The 22,097-nt window shown below is 37.5% G+C and overlaps 1 protein-coding gene across 10 annotated transcripts in view; it reads right to left on the bottom strand.

The window, feature by feature from the left end:
- APC (APC regulator of WNT signaling pathway) overlaps nucleotides 1-22,097 on the bottom strand; it is a 121,879-nt gene that overhangs the window by 83,277 nt on the left and 16,505 nt on the right. Inside the window, exon 1 of one of the 10 annotated variants that reach the window (XM_019799603.2) lies at nucleotides 8,918-9,388. The exons of 8 other annotated variants lie outside the window; for them this stretch is intronic. In XM_019799603.2, the coding sequence (XP_019655162.1) occupies nucleotides 8,918-9,064 (147 nt within the window). In that variant the 5' untranslated portion in view covers nucleotides 9,065-9,388. Of the gene's footprint in view, nucleotides 1-8,917; nucleotides 9,389-22,097 lie in introns of those variants that run through there. One more of the 10 variants, XM_019799605.2, reaches the window with a different exon arrangement.

The raw sequence follows: 22,097 nt of genomic DNA, 5'->3' as shown, positions 1-22,097 counted from the left end.
CCATCTCTGCAATAAACCATACTTGTTCCAGTTTTATGATTTTACCAATTTGTTCATTTTTCACAGAAGTGTTTTCCTCTTTATTTATTTCTTGATAATTTATAATTTCAATAGATTTCCTCTTTGATGTAGGGGGTACCTGGAAGATCCTTCTTAATTATTAAGTGTATAAGATGACTTTTGTGTCATTTTTTTTATTGCCACTAATTTATTTGACTGACTGGAGACTGCTGCCTACAAAACTATTATTTGGAAAAATTTTTTAGGGTTTACCTTATAGCTAAGAACATGATTTTCATAAATATCCCACTGAAATTTAAAAAAAAGAAAAAGTATAAAAAGTTTTATCATTTAAATCCTCTATACGTGTGCTTTTCTGTGTACCTGGTATGTTAAATTTAGAAAGCCTACCATTTATTGCATACTTACAACATGCTATGTAGTGTAAGTGCCTACATATATGTACATATATATCTCATTTACTCTTCAAAATTGTGAGGCAGGTATCACTTACCATTTTAGAGTTAAGGAAGATGGAATTTCAAAATGCTAAGTAACTTCCCTAAGAACACAAATCAAGCTGCTAAGCCAGAATTCAAACTCCTATTTGTTTCTAATGCTCATGCTTTTTAAGACCATGTAATATAATACTACCGTTATGTGGCTTTCACGACCTGTTATACCTGATAACAGTCTACCCTCCAAACTTATTTTCTATTAGGTCTCAATATAAAGTCCCTCGTCATTATTCCGTACAGACTATTTTGTACTTTGTTCACAATTCATCTCCTTTTTGAATACCCCATCCTTTTTCCCTCTGTTTTGCTAACGTATCTCCCTCCTTTAAGGCCCAGTTCTGTTGCCTTACCTAACTCCTTCCTGTCCCCTCCAGCCAATAATGAGTCTTCGGCTGACTGTACAGTAAATACCACAAAACTTGGCTTACCTATGCTCTAATTATTCCATTTTACTTTAGTGAGTTTTGTTTCTCCACCTTTAAGACAAGGTTTATTATTGAATACTTAGCTTCTGTAATTCCCAAAATGCTTTATTCTATGACAGCCCCCAAAAGACAAATACATGCAAGAATAAACTGAAGTGGTGCTTTATCAGCTACGGGAGGCAGAGGAGAGAAAACGAGCGTCCGAATTCAAAGAATGTCTAAGGTGACTTTCCCATTAAAACAGTGAGATGATAGATTTCTCTCTGTGGCTGTACAATTCAAATCAACAAACATTTGAGAACTTATTATTCCCAAGACACCATACATATATAATGAGACTTTGTAGCTTGAATTGTGTTCCCCAAAAAGATATGTTGAGTCATAGGTAGCTAGCCCCTAGTATCTCTGAAAAGTGACCTTATTTGAAAACAGGGTCTCTACACGTGTAATCAAGTTAAGATAGTCTTACTGGATTAGGGTGGTCTCTATTTTTTTCTTTTAAGATTTTATTTATCGGGGCGCCTGGGTGGCACAGCGGTTAAGCGTCTGCCTTCGGCTCAGGGCGTGATCCCGGCGTTGTGGGATCGAGCCCCACATCAGGCTCCTCTGCTATGAGCCTGCTTCTTCCTCTCCCACTCCCCCTGCTTGTGTTCCCTCTCTCGCTGGCTGTCTCTATCTCTGAAATAAATAAATAAAATCTTTAAAAAAAAAAACAAAAAAACAAATGGAACTAAGTAGACTCAAAGAATACCCTGGAATCACGCCCTGAGCCAAAGGCAGACGCTTAACGACTGAGCCACCCAGGCACCCCGAGGGTGGCCTCTCAATCCAATGACTGGTATCCTTAAAGGAAGGCTATGGGAAGAAATGGACACAGAGACCTCAAGAAAACACCATGTGACAATGGAGGCAAAGACTGGAGAAAGAGAGGTGCAAGGAAAGGAATGCCAAAGATTGCCATCAACTATCAGGAGCTAGGGAGAGAGGCATGGAACAGATTCTCTCTCTGTTTCTCCAAAAGGAACCAACCTTAAGGACACCTTGATTTTGGACTTTTAGCCTCCAGAACTGTCAGGGAATAGATTTCCATGGTTTTAAGCCACCAGTCTGTGGTACTCTGTCACAAGAGCCTTACAAGACTAGCAGGGAAAGATAAGTTGACACATTCCTTATTCTCAAGTATCTTATTACCTAGCAAAGGAGTAATATTCCAGTAGCAAAGGCAAATTGGATCAGTATACAAATGTATCAGATGTTTGTGTCCCACCTTACATTCTCCTGACTTCCTTTAACTCTAGTCATTGGTGCATCAATCAGCTCACGGCTGATGTAAACTGATGGTACATTAGCTGCACCAGGTACCTTCTGCATTCTGTCGTAGAGATACCCCAGTATGGGTCCCCAACATTCATGCATGTACAACCTATGAAACAACGAACATTTGATGGAGCAATCCTTGACTAAAGGGAAGTGGAAGCTAGTATAATTCTTCCCTATGGTTGGACAATTCTACGTGGTTCCTCAAAAAATCCTGACAGATCAAGCCACAGTCGTCCAAAGTGGTGACCAACTTGAGAACATATACTTATGCTGGCTGCCCCTCTTTGCTACTTAACTCCTTCTAGTCTACTCCTGGGTCACTTCCCAAAGAAAGTACTTCACCCAAAGCTTTGTCTCAAGATCCTGACTTGCAGGGGACCCAGGCTAAAATACAAATTACCTACAATTCAAAGGCAAATTTGTATTTAAAAACATTTGACAGAACACTATGGTAGTTACACCTTGCTCAGAAAATTAGGAAAAGCATTCAGAATGTAAAAGCATTTAAGAAGGGACCTGAAAGATGGCATAATTGCTAATAAACATAAATGTGAGAGGACAGTATTTCAGAAAACAGAACAGCATAATCAAAGTTCAGGGGCTGGAAAAATGATGTATATTTGTGGGAACAGATAGCAGTTTAATTTAGCTGAAATTCAGTGCAGAGGAATCAGGGAAAAGAGGGAGGGGTAAGAGCGTAAATATGGACTGGAACCACATTGCGGCTAGGTGATTTCTCTATGTGAGGAAGAGGAGGTCTGGACAGAGTAGCTACAGAAATGGTGTGATAACGAGCCTAAAAGGTACAAGGCCATGTTGCTTTAACATTTCTCACTTTCTATTATAATCTATCTCAGAAGTAGCTAATATACTGACACAAATTAAGTGATAATAAAACCAAGAATCTAAAAATAGCTGCTGGAAATGTATTTTAATATTCTTCAATGTTCTATTTATTTACCACATGAGTGACATTATATACTATAAATTAAATATGGTAAATGAAAATGTGAATTTACCTAAAAAAGTAACATTCACCAAAGTATAACTCAAAAAAAAAATCCCAAAACTCAAAAACTTCAGCCTAAAAAAAAAAAAGAACTGTGTGTATGTGTGTATATGTATGTACACACACACACACACACACACACACACACATATATATATACATATACCTATAGCAGACAAAATAATGGCCCCACAAAGATGTCCACATCCTAATCCCTGAAGCCCATGAACGTGTTACTTTACATGGTTAAAGGGACTTTGCAGATGTGATTAAGTTAGGAGTTTTAACATGGGGAGATTTTCCTGAATTATAGAGGTGGACCTCGGGTAATCACAAGGGCTCTTCTAAGAAGATGGAAGGGTCAGAGTCAGAGAAGCATAAGTAACAACAGAAGCAAGGGTCAGAGAGAGATTTAGTGTGCTACTGGCACTGAAGATAGAGGAAGGGACCACAAGCCAGTACAGGTGGCCTCTAGAAGCTAGAAAAAAGGAAATGGGTTCTCCCCTATAGCCTCTGGAAGAAGTGCAGCACCGCTGCTATTTTGATTTTGGGCCAGTGAAAACCATTTCAGACTTCTGACCTCTAGGGCTATAAGAAAATAAGCTTGTTTTGTGTTAAACCACCAAATCTGTGCTAATTTGTTAACAACGGCAATAGGAAAAAATGCCCTATGATCCAATGATCCTTTGCCTAGGAAAAAATTCCACTGAAACTTCTTACTGGCCATGTAGTGATCTTAAAATATACCCACAATTTCTTTGACTCTTTACCTTCAAAAGGTAGAGCTTAATTTATCTCCTTTCATGTGGGCTGGACTTAATAATGACTCACTTCTAATAAAGAAAATACGATGGCAGTGTGGTTTTTGAGACTGTGTCATAGATGGCTTCCTTCTTGTTCTTTCTCCCTGGGATCAGTGGAAGAAGCCAGTGGACCTGTCAGGAAGATATTCAAGCAGCTCCATGGAGAGGCCTATTGCAAAGCCCTGGGGCCTCTTGCCAACAGTCAAGAGAACAGACTATGGGAGTGAGCCACCCTGAGAGTGGGTCCTCCAGTTCAGTGAAGACGTAGATGACCGCAGCCCTGGCCGACATCGTGACTGCGACTTCATGACAGAGTCTGAGCCAGACCACACCACTAAGACATTCTTGAATTTCTGCTCCACAGAAACTCTAAAATAATAAATATTTGTTGTTGAAGCCACTAAGATCTGGAGTAATTTGTTATATGGATATGGAACTAGCATAGTCTAAAAACAGTCACGCAGAAGGATGTACACCATAGAGTGTTTGTGGTAAAAGAGATTTGGAAAAAACCTAGAACCTTCACTAGAGGAAGAGTCACAGATTAACACTATACAGAAGAGTTAGCACCCAAAACTAGACGGGCATAAAGTAAAATACATAGATCTTAAAAACAGTACTCAGTTATAAATGTTCCAAAATTATGTACATTACAAAACAAATTAAAGATGGGGCGCCTGAGTGGCTCAGTCAGTTAAGCATCTGACTCTTGATTTCCGTTCAGGTCATGATCGCAGGGTTGTGAAATCGAGCCCTGCATAAGGTTCCACTGGAGCCTGCTTGAAATTCTCTCTCTCTCTCCCTCCTCCCCCCCAAAAAAAGAAAAGCCAAATTTGGATACATATCCCAAAGAAATGAAAGCAGGGACTTAAAGAGATTATCTGTACACCCACATTCACAGCAGCATTATTCACAATAGCCAAAGGTGGAAGTGACCCAAGAGTCCAACCATAGACGAACGGATAAATAAAATGTGGTATATTTTCAGCCTTAAAAAGGAAGGGTACACACACTACAACACGGATGAACCCTGAAGACATTATGCTAAGTGAAATAAGCCAGTGACAGAAGAACAAATATTGTATGATTCCTCTTATATTAAGTTCCTAGGAAGTCAAATTTATAGAAAGTGAAAAAAAAAAAGGTGGGTGCCAGGGCAGTAGATAGAGAAAAATGGGGAGTGGTGTTTAACAGGTACAGTTTCAGTTGGGGAATATGAAAAAGTTCTGGAGATTGACTGTAGTACATTCACAACAATATGAATATACCTAATGCCACAGAACTATATATACTCAAAAAAGGTTAAGACGGTAAATTTTAGGAATGCGTATTTTACCAAAAGAAAAATCCTCATGAACGACAGAAAAAATAGGCACACAAAATGATGCTAAATATTACACAAGAACTGTTGCATATGTTTTTAAAGATTTCATTTATTTATTTGAGAGAGACAGGGAGAGAGAGCACAAGCAGGGGGGAGGAGAAGCAGACACTCCACTGAGCATGGAGCCCAACGTGGGGCTTGATCCCAGGACCCTGGGATCATGACCTGAGCTGAAGGCAGATGCTTAACCGACTGAGCCATCCAGGAGCCTGAAAACTGATTCATATTTCAGAACACATTTGAATGAGTGCCTAAAAAGGGAGTGGGAGTATGGTGTGAGAATAAAGGGGATAAGGCTTGCCCTACATGGACTGATGTCATGATTTGATTTGATTTACAAAAAACAATTTTCAAGAACATATCTAATACATCACATGTGAGATGCCACCTATACCAAAACAAGAGCTGGTGTAATATTCCTTCTAGAAGTTGACCCTACAGAAATCAAGAACCACAGATACTGACTATGAGCACTAGAAGATCTAGAAATCACTTCATCTAACCTTCTCATTTTACACTCAAGACCCTTCAAAGTAATTTACTTTTCAGAATTATCTGTGATTCCAAGCAGATTTTTACAAAGCATGGTGTTTCACATAGCAAACTACCATAGTCCTCTAAATTAGAAGATATTTTAGAGGATATAAACCTTTAAAGATCCTAGGAGTAGCCAAAGTAATCAGTGTTTAACTAGCAGTAACATTTCACTTAGTTCTATTATGTTTCTTAGAGGTACATTTCCATGTCTTATTTGACTCTCCAAGAGCATTTTACAGGTCTGGCATTTAGTAGGTATTCAAATACGCAGTGAATGTACACCCTCAGGTATTAGTCATCTTGAAATGCCCTAACTCATCTTGTGTGCTATGTAATGTTTCACTCAGATTGTAATACCAATAAAAAAAAAAAAAAAAGGGAGAGAGAGAGAAAGAAAGAAAACAAAGGAGAGGGGGAAGGTCAAAATTAAGAAATTAAGGAAACCATTTAATACAAAAAGGCTGGCTAAACTATGTATAACTAATGACAGTAAAAAATAGAGAAAAATGATAAGACAAAGATCCACAGAGCATCAATAAATAGCTTTCAGTTCACAGGCATACTTATGAATATTTAACTTTTGAATTCCTTAATTTCAATTTCAAAGACCACAAAAGCCAATAGTTCAGTCATATATTAGGTATTTCACACCACAAGGGGAAAGAATTCAACTTTTCTTATTTTACTTATTTCTTATTTAATTCCAGAAAATACCCCAATCTAAGGCTATTCTATTTAGAAGTGTGCGTATGATTAGTAAGATGATCTTTAAAAAAGTATGTTACAAATGTCATTACGAAAACTGCTCTCTCTCCATTTGCTTGCTATCAGGTATTTTACAAAGCATTCTTATATCATGGTTAAAAACTCAGTACCAAGTTAGATTTATTTTTCATTTAATGAATAATTTGTCAATGACTTATATTGCTTTTCAAATAATTTCTATTATATGCTGTTTTGTACATTATGTAATGAGACATATTATGAAATAGTTTTATAGACCTATGTTCTTTACATCCTTATACAATACATGACCTTGGATAAAGTCACAACATAATTAATAATACTCTTAACATTTAAAATGAAAATAATGCTACACTGAGTTATTTAGATAGTAAAAGAAGATAATCATAAACTCTCAAAGACTATCCTAACTTGAGGTTCAAAGAACTAAATGGTAATAGCTATTAAACTTCATTTGCAATTTTAATGCGACATCTTTAATTCTAGCTACAGTTTCCATCAGATTTAAAAAAGAGATCTTAAGGACTATTAACCCTGATATCCATGATCAAATAATTCTTAAAGCAGAAATAACTGTTTAAATACAGAATAAAATTGCTTTATCAGTGGAAATATTATATAGCCTAATTTATTCAAGTTCAATTCCTTCTTATGTTGAAAAAAAAAATTACTGAAACAAAATTCCAGGTTCTCTGAAGACTTTCTACTATATAAGCACGATTTAAGAGACACTGTCACTGATCCTGGAGGGCTTTACAAAGCCACTGCCGTCCTGTTCAGGGAGTAGGGAGGTGTGGCAAGCTGGCTACCATAATATGCATAAAGATAAAAGTATTTAAAACCATATTTAATCTGATAACATATGTTTCTAGACATTTAAGAAAAAAATAAGTACAATGAAAACAGTCTATCAAGAGTATATCTTACGAATATTTACTAAACAGAAATACATCTAAAAGAAAAACCTTGGTGCTTTAATTTAAAATATTTGCTTTTAGAGTTTATTCAACAATATCTAAAAGTAACTAAAGAGTAATATAAAATTACTTAATATAAATCTTAAATATTAAGCCTATGAAAAACCTGTGACTATAATTTTTCATAAAGTTATTCACATTTTAGTGATTTACTCCTGAATAACCCAATTGATGGCATAAAGCTACACTAACAAAGGAAAAGAGCCACACTGCTTCATACATAATTTATTAACATTTCCTATAGGATTTATGTTAAAGCAAAGAATTTTAACATCTCTTTTGTGATGCAGAATCAAAGTGCCCGATACATTTCACTGTCAGAACATTTCAGCCTGGTATTTTTCCTACTTTAAAAAATTAAAGATTTTTTCCTCCCATTCAGGTTGCAATTATACACCATGGCTTCTTGTAAATGGACTTCTACCACCAGCATTGCTGCAAGGTTTCTTATTCCTCTGCAGTTGTCTTTTCAGCCTCACAGAGGGAGAAGAGCACTGCTGCAGTCATCTACAACAAGCCACTACCATTTCGACTTGTAACTAACAAAGACGCCGGTATTGTTTTGCCACCCTATTCAGAGACAGTTCATTTAGATGCGTTACAAAAGCAGGCACTTTTGGTGATCAAAATTTCCCCAACCAAAACCACCACTCAAGCTCTACAGTACCTGCCTCCTCCTCTTCCTCCCCTCCCAAGTAGCCCTGTCCACTAGGTTCACATCAGCCATCAGCAGCAGCTTTGTATCCCCTCTTGGCTACCACTGCATACGTCCTTGTGGCCAGGGAAGAAAACAAGCCTTTCAATGGGCTTGAGCTTTCGCTCCTCGCCATGAATATGCTCCATTCTTTGTTGTCCTCTACCCGTTTCCTTAGATACTGTTATTGCACTCTGTCAACAGGCATTATAAAAACAAAACCTCCTTCTAGCTTCAAAAACAGCTCTTTCTCACCAGACTCCCCTTAACAGTCCTACCCCTCCCCCCTTCTTCCTCTTCTGTCAAAAACCCTGGATCAGAAGCACAGGAAATCCATCTCCTGTGCTGCAGTAGAGGGGGAGGGGGGAGACGCCCCTGCCTCCTGGCTTGGCCTGTGGCAATGGACCCTGTGCCAAGAAAAGGCCACCGGTTTCAGACAGTGCGAGGGGAAATAGCCCCCTCCCCCGCCCCGCAGCAAGCCGGGCCATCGTAGCTCCAGCACCTACCCCATTTCCGAGCCCAGCAGCACCTCCATTCCGTCTCCAGTGACACCCAGGCGGGCTGCGCCAATACAGCCACATGTCGGTCACGTGTGCCCGCGTCCAGCCAATCGGCGGGTCCCCGACGGGAATGGGGAGCGCCCTGGTCCGCATCCAGCGGATTACACAGCTGCTTCACGCTCGGCTTCCCGACCCGCACTCCGCAATAGGGCACCAAGCCCCGCCCCGCCGCACAGCAGCCGAACCCCCATCGGCACCTAGTGCTGGTGGGTGCGCCCTCACCGCCCGGGTCCCCAGGCAACCCACAGAAGCCGAGGAAGCTGACAAGCATAATAGGGTGGGGTGGGGGAGGTCCACAGGGCAGAAAGATTAGCGTGAGATGCTGGAGGGAGGTGGGTGAATAATAAATTACATCTCATTTGCTGAGACTTACATGTTTGCAGCACAGAAGAAAAGAATTCTATTAAATGCATTATAACAAATAATTTTACATTACAAGTCACTGATTTGTTAGGTAAATCACTCAAACTATGTTTGAATTAAAAATCGTTACCACAGGGGCGCCTGGGTGGCGCAGCGGTTAAGCCTCTGCCTTCGGCTCAGGGCCTGATCCCGGTGTTATGGGATCGAGCCCCACATCAGGCTCCTCTGCTATGAGCCTGCTTCTTCCTCTCCCACTCCCCCTGCTTGTGTTCCCTCTCTCGCTGGCTGTCTCTATCTCTGTCAAATAAATAAATAAATAAATCTTTTAAAAAAAAATAGTTACCACAAAAGCCATGATGGCAGCATAGAGTGGCTGAGATCAGAGTGATGGAGTCACACAGTCTACTCTTGCCACTTAGTAGTTGGGTAGACGTTAGTTACTTACAGGCTCAATGCTTCAATTTCCTCTAGAAGTATGGAGTAAAGGAGTTAATACAAATGATGCAGTATTCAGAGCAGTCCCTGACACAGTAAGTGCTGTCAGCTACTACTAACCTGAAACTTAAAACTTATTAATGCACATTCTACATTTCATTTAAATCAAACCAAGTGAAGCTTAAATTACCAATATTAATAAGTAGGAAGGGCAAATTCAAATTGCCAAGAATTTAAAGCACATTTCAATTTTGGTTTAAATGGGGGGGGGGAGACCAGTGCATATATGATCTATTTCAAATTTAAAAGGATATTTAATTTCAGGTTTTTAAAGGAAATGTTATTTACTATAATCTTTTCTCAATTTTTTAAATTAATAGCATGAAAAGAACCAAGTTATTAAACAGCATATATGGAGTAATTCCATTTTATTAAAAATTGTATGAATTAGAAAAGTAATAGACATAGCAAAATGTTCATAGATGTGCACACAACCAGTGCTCAGTGGTCAATCTTGGAAATTGGGATTTTTGGAGTTTTCTCTTTTTCCTTTGTGCTTTTGAATAGTTTTTCTTTTTGTCTATCTTATAATCTTATAAGATATAATATATATCTTATATAGCAAATATCCTCCAAATATTTGTTGAACACATGAGCAAACACTGACCACATATTGCTAGTAATTAGAAAAATTATATATTAAAAGTTTAAATATATTTAGAAACAATTTCCCTCATATTTGAAAGAAAGGAAACATGAATCAATTTGACTCTATCTCAAATAGCCCTTTCATCAGGATGACTTAGTTTTACGAAAGGCTTTCAAGAGTCTCTTACCGAAAGTGCATGATTCACTGAACAAAACTTAATTATTTATATAGTCACTAACTACTTGTGACAAATTCAGAATATATAATTCCTCATAAGGCCTAAACTTCTGGAAAGAAAAAGTATCCTTCAAAACAAAGAATATACTTTAGAAGCTCCTAAAAATAACTTCTTAGTATCCTAAGAAACAATTCTATTATTCTTGACTCAGACTATGATTCAAGCTGTTATTTAGGAAAACAGTTTGTAGCCAAAATATTTGTCTATATTTTTACTGTTATGTATTGCACAAGTCAATCAGTGATTCAAATGACAAAATTTTAGAGAAAGCTCTAACCATTACATGTCCATTAATCATGATAATTCAAATCTAAAAGTAAGCCAATATAAAAACTTCATATTTTACAATATTGCCAACTGAATTATTCAGTAAGATTTTCTCCTTAAGTATTTATTCCACAAAAGTTTGATTTGAATTTCATTTTAAATATTTATTTATTTATTTATTTGAGAGAAACAGCATGAGCAGGGGGCAAGGGCAGAGGGAGAGGGAGAAGCAGACTCCCTGCTGAGCAGGGAGCATGATGCAGGCTCAATCCCAGGACTTTGGGATTATGACCTGGGCCAAAGACAGACAACCGACTGAACCAGCCAGGCACCCTGGATTTCAATTTTATTTTTAAAATATATTTAGCTATTTTCAAAACAATTAATTAAAAACATATACAATAAAAACGTATTGGGCCAAGGCTGAACACAATGAAGATCATTAAAACATTAATTGGTGTTACCACGTTTTTACGTATCTCAGAATACAGCTCCTGCCATCCCTATTTAAATAAAAATGTTAGCATTAAGACTACATATATATGTATGCACTAAAAATATTTTCTGATTAAAGTGAAACACTACAGAAATAAATGTATGTTAAGGCTACTGCAAGACTGCACTGATAAACATGCCTTTGATTTCAAGTTATCTGTTCATTTATGATCAGATTTGACTCTTTTTAGTAAATGTTAGTAAGTAAATGTTATAAATATGAACACATGGGTTCATCTTAAAAAGGAAACCTTCTGAACCTTCTACAGCTTAAAAAAATTAATGACTAAATAAATGAATAGAATTCTTAATGCCTTAAATCTTGCATTGCATTCTAACATAGACACGTTTGGCCTAATTTTAAGACTTGTGATTTCAAAAACTGACAAGAATATGGGCAACATTATTAACTAGTATTAAAGGAGTTCAAATTAGTGTTCCTTTCTGTTATCTTAATCGACTCTTGTGTTTTGTCAATATTTAACTCTTTCCCTTTACTGGAGACCTCAGATATAGTGAAATAGAACAGATTTATGCCAATGCAGATATCAACAAGTTTTTTTTTTTAAAAATAATAATATATAATACAACTATAATTATATATTGAAAAAGCACATGCCAGTGTAAATCTAAGTTCTCCAGGTGCTAAGCCATCAGATAAAGCTCAGATTCATTTAGAAACCTCAGGTCTTTAGATTTACAGTAAGACGAAATAGTATAAGAAGAGAATAAAATGAGACCGATTTCAAAGGCCAAATTGGTTATGAAGACCAGTTCTCCCATCTTTTCTTTATTTTTCACAGGACATGGGAAGAAGATGAATTGTTACAGTGGCAATGGAATTTTTAGAGCTGTAGAAACTAAGTGGGAGATAAAATCATAGTCTACTTACCTGTATATTCTGTTACCTCAAGAGGCAAAAATTTCTGAAAATACATTTTCCTAGCACCAATATTTAAAGCTTAAGTAGTTTTTCTCCCTCCAATCTTTCTCCTAACTGGCAAATACCAAAATAGTTTTTTACACCCCTACTCAAAAAACATTTCATGGCTTTCCACTGCTAACAGTAGCATTGAGACAGCTTGGAGTTTAATCATGGAGTGCCCTGAATAGCATATTAATTAATTAGTCTTCCTACACTAAAAGGCTTCCTACTTGTAAGTTTCTTATGGCTGCCATAACAAATTACCACAAAGTCCATGGCTTAAAACAACAAAATGTGTTATCTCACACTTTCGCAGTTCAGAAGTCTAAGCTAAAATCAAGGTATCTACAGCTGCCCTCCTTTTTGGAGGCCCTAAGGCAGAACGTTTTGTCCTTTCCAGCTTCCAGAGACCAAATACATTCCTTTGGTTCAAGGCCTCCTTCCTCCCTCTTCAAAGCCAGTAACAGTGGATGAGTCCTCAATTTGTAGCACTCTGATCTTGCTGCTTCTGTCATCTCTTTCTTTGGCTCTTATTCTACTTCCCTCTTACACTTTTAAAGACTCATTTCAAGGACTCTTACATTGGCCCACCTCAACAATCCCAGATAATCTCCCTATTTTCAGGTTACCTCATTAGTGACTTTATTCCATCTGCAACCTTAATTCCCCTTTGTTACATAATCTAATATATTTACAGGTTCTGGGGATTAAGAGGTGGACATCTTTGGGGAGCCATTATTCTGCCTACCACACTACAGCTTAATCTTTAACTATTTCAGAACTTGCATCCCAATAATAGTCCAATCAAACTAAATACTTAGCCATTTCTGTAACTAACCTTAAACGCAGGACTTCTGCCTTTACTCTAATGTGATATAGTAGAAGATTCCAGCATATGAAGACTAAGGCTCAAAGTTCTGAATCTTTCATTTTGTAGCTCTATGACTTTGAATAAGTCACCTAGCTAATTCTAAAATTTGGCTACTTTTTCATCTGTAAAATGAGAACAATTGTTTAGCTTATTATATAGAGCTGTTTAAGACCAAATGCCTAGGGGCGCCTGGGTGGCACAGCGGTTAAGCGTCTGCCTTCGGCTCAGGGCGTGATCCCGGCGTTATGGGATCGAGCCCCACATCAGGCTCCTTCGCTATGAGCCTGCTTCTTCCTCTCCCACTCCCCCTGCTTGTGTTCCCTCTCTCACTGGCTGTCTCTATCTCTGTCAAATAAATAAAATCTTTAAAAAAAAAAAATCAAATGTCTAATTCTGAACAAATTTTATAAACTACAATGTACTTTTCTTAAAGTAAATGATTACTAAATATTCTATTGGTCCAAATCAAGGCTCAGCTTAAATACACATTTCCATGAAGTAACCTACCATCTCATCTAGAATCAATTCACCCTCCTGTTTGATCCATTGATACTATCTCTTTTGTAGCACACATTTTGTACCTTTGTGTGCACATCTCCTTTCCCATTCCTGACTATAACAATCTTAAGGGAAGAGTCACACTTGATTTTATCTTGTATGTCTCCTGGTGTGTACCACAGTATTTTGTGCATTACAGGTATTCATTAAATATGAGTATAAGGAATGATTTAAAATTAATCTCCAAAGGGCATCAATGCAGACATTCTCATGGAATAAAAGTAGGGCAAATGCTGAATAATGAACACTATTGCAAAATATAACTTTCTATAGAGGAAACAGAATACTTTAAATAAAAAACCCTGGGCCCTGCAGATAGAAAAAAGTGTGATGCACCTTTGGGACTAAGTTTCTAAGGTTAGGTGGCTGCACAGTAGACTCACTTTAGGAGCTTGAAGAATTTAAAACACCATTAAATCAGAATCTCTCAAAAGGAGGCCCAGGCATTAGTATGTGCTACCAGGACTGAGAAGCAGCAAGCACTACTTTACCTTTTGCTGCTAAAGTTCCCACTGCACGATGGGAGAGAGGCCAGTTTTGAAATGCCTTTTAATTTAGAGTGCTACACAGCCTGAGACATCTGCTTACAGGAGAAAAAAGTTCCTATTAGGTGAAATTTAAATTAAAATAACATTGTGGGTCAGTGAGGATATATGAAAATACACAGTAGTTTCAAAGGTCCTTAAAATGTTTAAATGCTTATACTGAAGTCAGTTCAGAGAAATTATCCTATATATAATTAGATACATGCACGAAGAGCTATATTCAAAGACACTCAGTACTATTTACACTATTGAAATGTTAGAAACAACCTCAATGATTGATAACAACCACCTGGTTAATTATACTTGTGGTACATTTAAAGAGGATTAAAATTATGTCAGATATACAATTGCATAAAAAAATATTACTTTGGAATAAATTTAACTGAACGATGAAAGTCTGTACACTGAAAACTATAAGACACTGATGAAAGAAATTAAAGAAAACACAAATAAATACAAAGACATTCCATGATTATAGACTGGAAGAATACTGTTAAAATGTCTATACTACCCAAAGCAATCTACAGATTTAATGCAATCCCCATCAAAATTCCAACAGCATTTTACACAGAAATAGAACCATCCTAATATTTGTATGAAACCAAAAAGGGCCCTGAATAGCCAAAGTGATCTTAAGAACAAAGCTGAAGGCACCACACTTCCGTATTTCAAACTATCTCACAAAGCTATGGTAATCAGAACAGTATGGTATTGGCATAAAAACAGACATAGGGATGCCTGGCTGGCTCAGTCAGTACACTATGAGACTCTTCATCTTGGGGCAGTGAGTTTGAGTCCCGTGTCGGGTGTAGAGATTACTTAAAAGAAAACTTAAAATAAAAATGTAAAAGATGATCCTGGGTAGGCCCAACATAATCAAATGAGTCTTCAAAAGCTTCAAAGCAATTAGTAAATTCCAATAAAATTCAAATAAGTTTCAAGTTCCTTACCTTGGTTTACAAAATTGCATAACCTAGTTCCTGCTTCCATTCCCACTCTTCTCCCCTACCTCACTCTCTCGCTGCTCTGTCTTATGTTTTTGTACTGCCTTTCCTTCAGCCTCAAGAACTCTGCTCCCAAATCTTCAAATGACTGCTCCATCATATCATTCAGATCTTGGCATAAATGTTACATCTTCAAAGAGACCTTCCATGATTACCTTTTCAACATCGGTACTGACCTTAAACTTTCTACCACAGCATGCTATTTTGTCCTCAAATCATTTAAGATCTGAAAGGCTCTATCCATGTATCTATGCATTTATTCTTCTGTATCTCTCACTGCTTTGCCAAACTGGACTATAAATTCCATGAAACAGGAACCTAGATTCTTGTGCACTGCTGTTTGCTTCACACCTAGAACGGTACTTGGTACACAGCACACATTCAATACATACTGTTGAACATATGAAAGTAGATGATATGAAGATGAGACACCAATTTAGAATCAAGTAGGTGACCTAAAACATTCACAACAAAAGTTTTAATACAAGGCAATGTGTATCAAAGGATGAGAGATTAGATGATTTCTGGCTAGGTGATCAAGAAAGATTTCAGACAGAAAATAGCAACAGAACTAGCTTTGAAAGGCATTTAGGAATTTTTCAGGGCAAAGATTTTGATTTTGTCTGTTAGGTTAAAAATTTAAGACTTCACCTTACGGGCAATTAAAAATATAGGTGATTCAAATAAATTAGGACATATGATTAGAGGCAAAAGCCACAAAAATTAAGAAGGCTACTTTCTAGTTCTTACTTGAGGATAATCAGAAATTATATGTGTATGGGGCGCCTGGGTGGCACAGCGGTTAAGCGTCTGCCTTCGGCTCAGGGCGTGATCCCGGCGCTATGGGATCGAGCCCCACATCAGGCTCCTCCGCTGGGAGCCTGCTTCTTCCTCTCCCACTCCCCCTGCTTGTGTTCCCTCTCTCACTGGCTGTCTCTATCTCTATCTAATAAATAAATAAAATCTTTAAAAAAAAAAAAAGAAAGAAATATGTGTATTACTACTAATTTACAGTTAAATTTAACGACCAAAGACTTTTTCTATTGGAAAATATAATGGCGGGGAAAAACACTAAATTTTATACTCTACAAGAAATTTAATTTTCCTTATTTCTGGTGTTATTTTAGCAATTTTGATAACACTGTTATTTATTAATTTTATGTTTTTAACAAAACAACAACAACAAAAACCCACAAAGTCATGTTTGGCAACCATTTTATCCAACTAATATTCAAATATTTGCATATAAGGGGGATATTTTGTTTTCTAAATTCTTTTTTTTTTTTTTTTAAGATTTATCTATTATTTTAGATAGAGACAGCATGTGTGGGGCTGGGGAGAGGGGAAGGACAGAAGGAGAGAGAATCCCAAGCAGACTCCTCACCCAGTGTAGAGCCCAACATGCGGCTCAATTCCACAACCCCGAGATCAAGACCTGAGCTGAAACCAAGAGTCGGACGCTCAACCGACAGAGATACCCAGGCGTTCCCTGTTTTCTAAATTCTTCTCTCTTTTTTTTAAAGATTTTATTTATTTATTTGACAGAGAGAAAAAGCAAGCCAGCGAGAGAGGGAACACAAGCAAGGGGAGTGGGAGAGGAAGAAGCAGGCTCCCAGCAAGGCAGGGAGCCCGATGTGGGGCTCGATCCCAGGACCCTGGGATCATGTCCTGAGCCGAAGGCAGACGCTTAACGACTGAGCCACCCAGGCGCCCCTACCTGTTTTCTAAAATCTTAACAAGACCTAATCAGCTAAAGTTCCAGGTTTAGGGCATCCAGTGTTTTAAACCATCTGTCCGGGAAAAACATTCTGATCAATTTTTTTAAAACTAGGACTTTACGGTTTCCCTTAAAAAAAAAAAAAAAAAAAAGGATGTCTTGTTTAATGTTGTTAACTTGGATCTTCACCCAAAACCAAAAACAACTGTAAGATTGCTCCCCAAAATACAACTTACAATACAAACTTATAAACCCTATTCATAAAAGTAACATTTTTACACTAACAGCTCAGGGACTTCAGTTACCAAAACAGCACCAAATGTTTATGGCTATCCCTGTGAATTCAAGAAAAAGCAGCACACAGAATGAGTTTTTTAAAATAGTGTTTCTCATGGGGTGCCTTGCAGGCTCACTCAGTGAAAGCATGCAACTCTTGATCTCTGTGTCATGAATTCAAGCCTCCCCTCCCCCCGTTGGATGCAGAGATTACTCAAAAATAAAATCTTTAGGGGCACCTGAGTGGTTCAATTGGTAAGCATCAGACTCTCATGATCTCAAGGCTGTGAGATTTAGCCCTGCAGCATGCTTTGTGCTCAGCGGGGAGTCTGCTTGAGATTCTCTCCCTGCTCGAATCTTGGGGCACCTGGGTGGCTCAGTCAGTTAAGTGTCTGCCTTTGGCTCAGGTCATGATCCCAGGGTCCTGGGATAAAGTGCTGCATCCAGCTCTCTGCTCAGTGGCGAATCTGATTCTCTCTCTCCCTCTCCTGTAATCTCTTGCTTTCAAATGAATAAAAATCTTTAAAAAAATAAAATCTTTAAAATAAATAAAATAGACTTTCTCCAAGTAAAACACAATTAAAATTAATATCACTTTAACATTTAAATTATCATAAAATACCTAGATTACTTTAATGGATCATTTATCAATTTGTAACATAAACATTGGCCCTTGAAATACCTCAGAATCAATAAGGAAAACCCAATTTTTATTGATGTTAAAAACAAAATCTGGTGTACATAGAAGAATTAATTACAGCCTAATAATGGCACTTACTTTATTTATTACAACCCTAAACCAAATCCTTGAGTCAAGATTTTTATTCTCATAGCAATATCTCCAAATCCTTACCAATTGCATTTGGTATTGCCTAGTTCTAAATTATTTGCTTCCTTTTTGAAAATATTCCATTCCTCTTGCTTTATGCTAAATTTTAAACATGTAAACCAAAGTATAGACTATAAAATTATTTCACTTCTGCATACCTGAGGATAAATATTTGCTATTATAGTATAAATAATGCAAACATATTATTATTAAGTAAAATGAAAAAAAAAATCTACCAAGAATTACTGGACTGTGTCAGTCAAGTCAGAAACCTCTGGTCACCTGAACTATCCCCAATAGTACCTAACATATAGATTCATTTTAAGATTTAGGATAATGAATCACCTAATAAAAGTGAACTCACAATAAATACTTAATGTTATGTTTTAAGAGGGAAGAGAGAAAGGAAAACCAAGGCAAATGAATAAATGTAATTCCCTCCTTCAATATAATGCTTTTAAAATTAGGGCTTCACATTTACTTTGTAAGTCTTTTTAAACTTTCTTTGCCAAGTCCTCCAAGATTGGGTAGAATTATTTAAAACGTCACATACCTTTTATGGACGCAAAAAGTAAGATTTCTTAAGAATTGGACCAAATTTCATTTCACATTCCACTACCTTTCTCAGAAGACACCAGCATTAATCAATAAGCATTTTGATCCCAAACCAGTGTGTACCTAATACAATATGGAAAAGGCATATTCTTAATCATTTCCCAAAGAAGGTCTGCAATTTAATTCAAACAGTTAGATCTGCTCAATAAAACACTGTAGACTTTCACAGAAAAGAGATCTTTCTGATACTCATTCTTTTACAACATCTCTCTTTTTTTTTTTTAAAGATTTTATTTATTTATTTGATAGTGAGAGAGACAGCAAGAGAGGAAACACAAGCAGGGGGAGTGGGAGAGGAAGAAGCAGGCTCCCAGCGGAGGAGCCTGGATGTGGGGCTCGATCCCAGGACTCCGGGATCACGCCCTGAGCTGAAGGCAGACGCTTAACGACTGAGCCACCCAGGTGCCCCTACAACATCTCTTTTACAAGAGAACACAATTCTTTACCAAAAAAAACAAAAACAAAAACAAAAACAAAACACCTCCTACACCGGGATAAGACATCTTGGCTGGATTTATCAACCATTTATTTTATGCAAACAGTCTATATAAAATATTAACTTCCTGGAAGCTTGGACAGTTGATTCTCACCCTCTTCCCACAGTCCCTGGCCGCTTCTTTTGAACTAGTTTGTTTTTGGTTTTTGTTTTTTTTTTTTTTTGGTCTAATGATACTCTAATATTAAGAACACTATGCTGCTTGAAATGTTTTAAAAACTCAAGAAACTTAACAGTGGTTTCCTCTGGGGAGTCAAATTGAGTGGTGCTTTCATTTCTCCTGCTTAAATTTTTTTTAAGTAAGGTCTACACTTAACATGGGGCTTGAACTCATGACCCCGAGATCAAGACTCGCATGCTCTACTGACTGAGGCAGCCTAGCACCCCCTTTACTGCTTAAACTTTTGATAGTGAGCTGTACTACTTCTACATTAACAAACAAAAAAAGCACTAAGCTATACTTAACAACAAAAAATAATCCATAATTGTTAGCTTCTACAAAGACCCTTCAAGATTAGTCTTTTCCACCTTTCATAGCATTCAACGGTGACAAAATAAAAGTTCAAGCTCATTAGCAACACATGTGGAAGGTCCTTTATGATCCGAGCCCTTCACACCTCTCCAGGCCACCCAACTACTCTAGCTATACCCCAAACAACTCCTATGCACTTACCACCGACTCATACTATTATATCTCCTGGAAGGTTCTCACCCCCACTTTTTCACCTACCTAATGCTAACCCATTTTTAAGACTCAGTGCAGATGAAACCTCCCAAAAGCCTTCTCTAACTTCTCTTGTCAGAGTCAGATCCCCTCTTCCCCAATATGCTTCCAGAGGTTTCTGAGTTTACTAGCTATTTCATTTACCATACACTTGGGATTATTTATTTACTGATCTTTCTCATTAAACTCCTTCAAGATGAGACTTTCATCTTGTATTTCAACAAGATGTACTGTGTTCTCAATAGCCAGTAGCCGGTCCAAAGTAGTTACTCGAATGTTTGTGGAATATGAGTGAACTACCTCTCATATGTCAAGATCCAATTTTGTGAAGCTATCTTTATTCTGAGTAGTCAGATCCTCTTCCCTCTAGGCTCCTGTAGAACTTAAATGGATTATCAACTTAAATTAGATCTATTTCCCCCATTAGACCATGAGCTTCTGAACAAGGATCTGTCTTCATTTTCCTACCTACATGAGCATTGTCCCAGGTATCTAGCAGAAATTAAATGTGTTAAGTGAATGAAATAAATATTCTTTAAAAAGTACAAGTGAAAAAATAACAAGCGGAGGATAGCCTGCTCATTTTTTTAAAAAGATTTGAGAGAGAGAGCACAAGTGGGATCAGGGGCAAAGGGAGAAACAGACTCCCCGCTGAGCAGACCTGAGTCGAAGGCAGACACTTAACCAACTGAGCCACCCAGGCATCCCAGCCTGCTCATTTTTTATTTATTTCTCCATATTTGTGATAAGAAGACACCATAAAGCTCTAAAAACATTTTGTGCTTGCTTATGATTAGGGATAGGCAGCCACTAAAAGTCCCACTTTAAATGCCTTGCAAAGACTTGGGGAAGGGGTGAGAATGGTTAAGTAAAGGAGAGAAACTTTCTCCAGGGCAACAAAATGTAAGGATGTTGCTGGCATGCCAAACCGAAATACTGAACACATTTTCCTATAGAAATAGTGGTATTCAGGTATTCAGTGTTATCCATGGTAGTTATGAGTTAACACTGCCTATGAATTAAATGGTCTATGGGCACAGCTGGGCCATAACCATAACAGTCAACATTATTTCTGTGGATCCATACCAGAGGTTTAGATTTTTGAATACTAAATATTCTTAATATTCCCCCCAAGAGAAAATCTTAATCTCACCACAACAGGTTTGATATAGCATTTAACATATTTAATAACAGCACAGAAATTTATGTAACTCACATAATCGAACAGTATATTTTAACACTACTGTATTAAAAATATACCAATAAGTCAATCAAATAACTTCCGTAAAATTTCAGGCTTTTCAGTGCACATCTTCACCTATTTATCTTAGTTTAAATCTGATGACAGCACTTTCTTCGCTACTTTCTCAAGGAGAGATTTTTTCCCTCTCACATCCCCCTAGGCAGGGGTGGGGTGGTGGTGGTGGTGGTGGGACAATGGAACTAGCTCCTTTCATGTTAAATTTATGGTGCACTGGGTGTTATACGCAACTAATGAATCATTGAACTTTACATCAAAAACCAGGGATGTACTGTATGGTGAAACATAATATAATAAAAAAACATTTTAAAAAATTTACAACTATAAACATGCTAAGATATTCAACACTGCCTGGCAGGATTACTGGGTTTCCTAGAAAGTCTGATTTCCCACTCTCTGAGTAAACTTCTTCATACTTTTTTTTCTCCTTAAACCTGCAACACACCTATTTTCCTACCCAGGCCACTTTCAGATGAAGACCTACTTCACTCCATTAGAGAGAAATTCTCTCATATTTCCCTACCAAGCCTATACTGTTTCCCTCCTATTAAAATGGATAAAGCACTCCTGTTCCTATCAAAGACCAATACCCTCACTTGGGTAATGGATTCCAACTACTCTTGTGTTTCCAAGAAGTTGCATTTGAGTAGTCCCCCCCTCTCCTGCATAACCAATTTCTCCTCTTCTACTCGATCATTCTCATGAACACACAAACATGCTCTAATATCACTCATCTTTACAAACTGATCTCTTGACCTTAGCCCACCACACATATANAAGATTTTACTTTATTTATTTGACAGAGATAGAGACAGCCAGCAAGAGAGGGAACACAAGTAGGGGGAGTGGGAGAGGAAG

The sequence above is a fragment of the Ailuropoda melanoleuca genome, chromosome 3 (assembly GCF_002007445.2).
Source record: "Ailuropoda melanoleuca isolate Jingjing chromosome 3, ASM200744v2, whole genome shotgun sequence".
In the NCBI taxonomy this organism is placed as follows: Eukaryota; Metazoa; Chordata; class Mammalia; order Carnivora; family Ursidae; genus Ailuropoda; species Ailuropoda melanoleuca.
The sequence above is the reverse complement of the archived record's forward strand: the minus strand, read 5'-3'. Positions and strand labels throughout refer to the sequence as shown.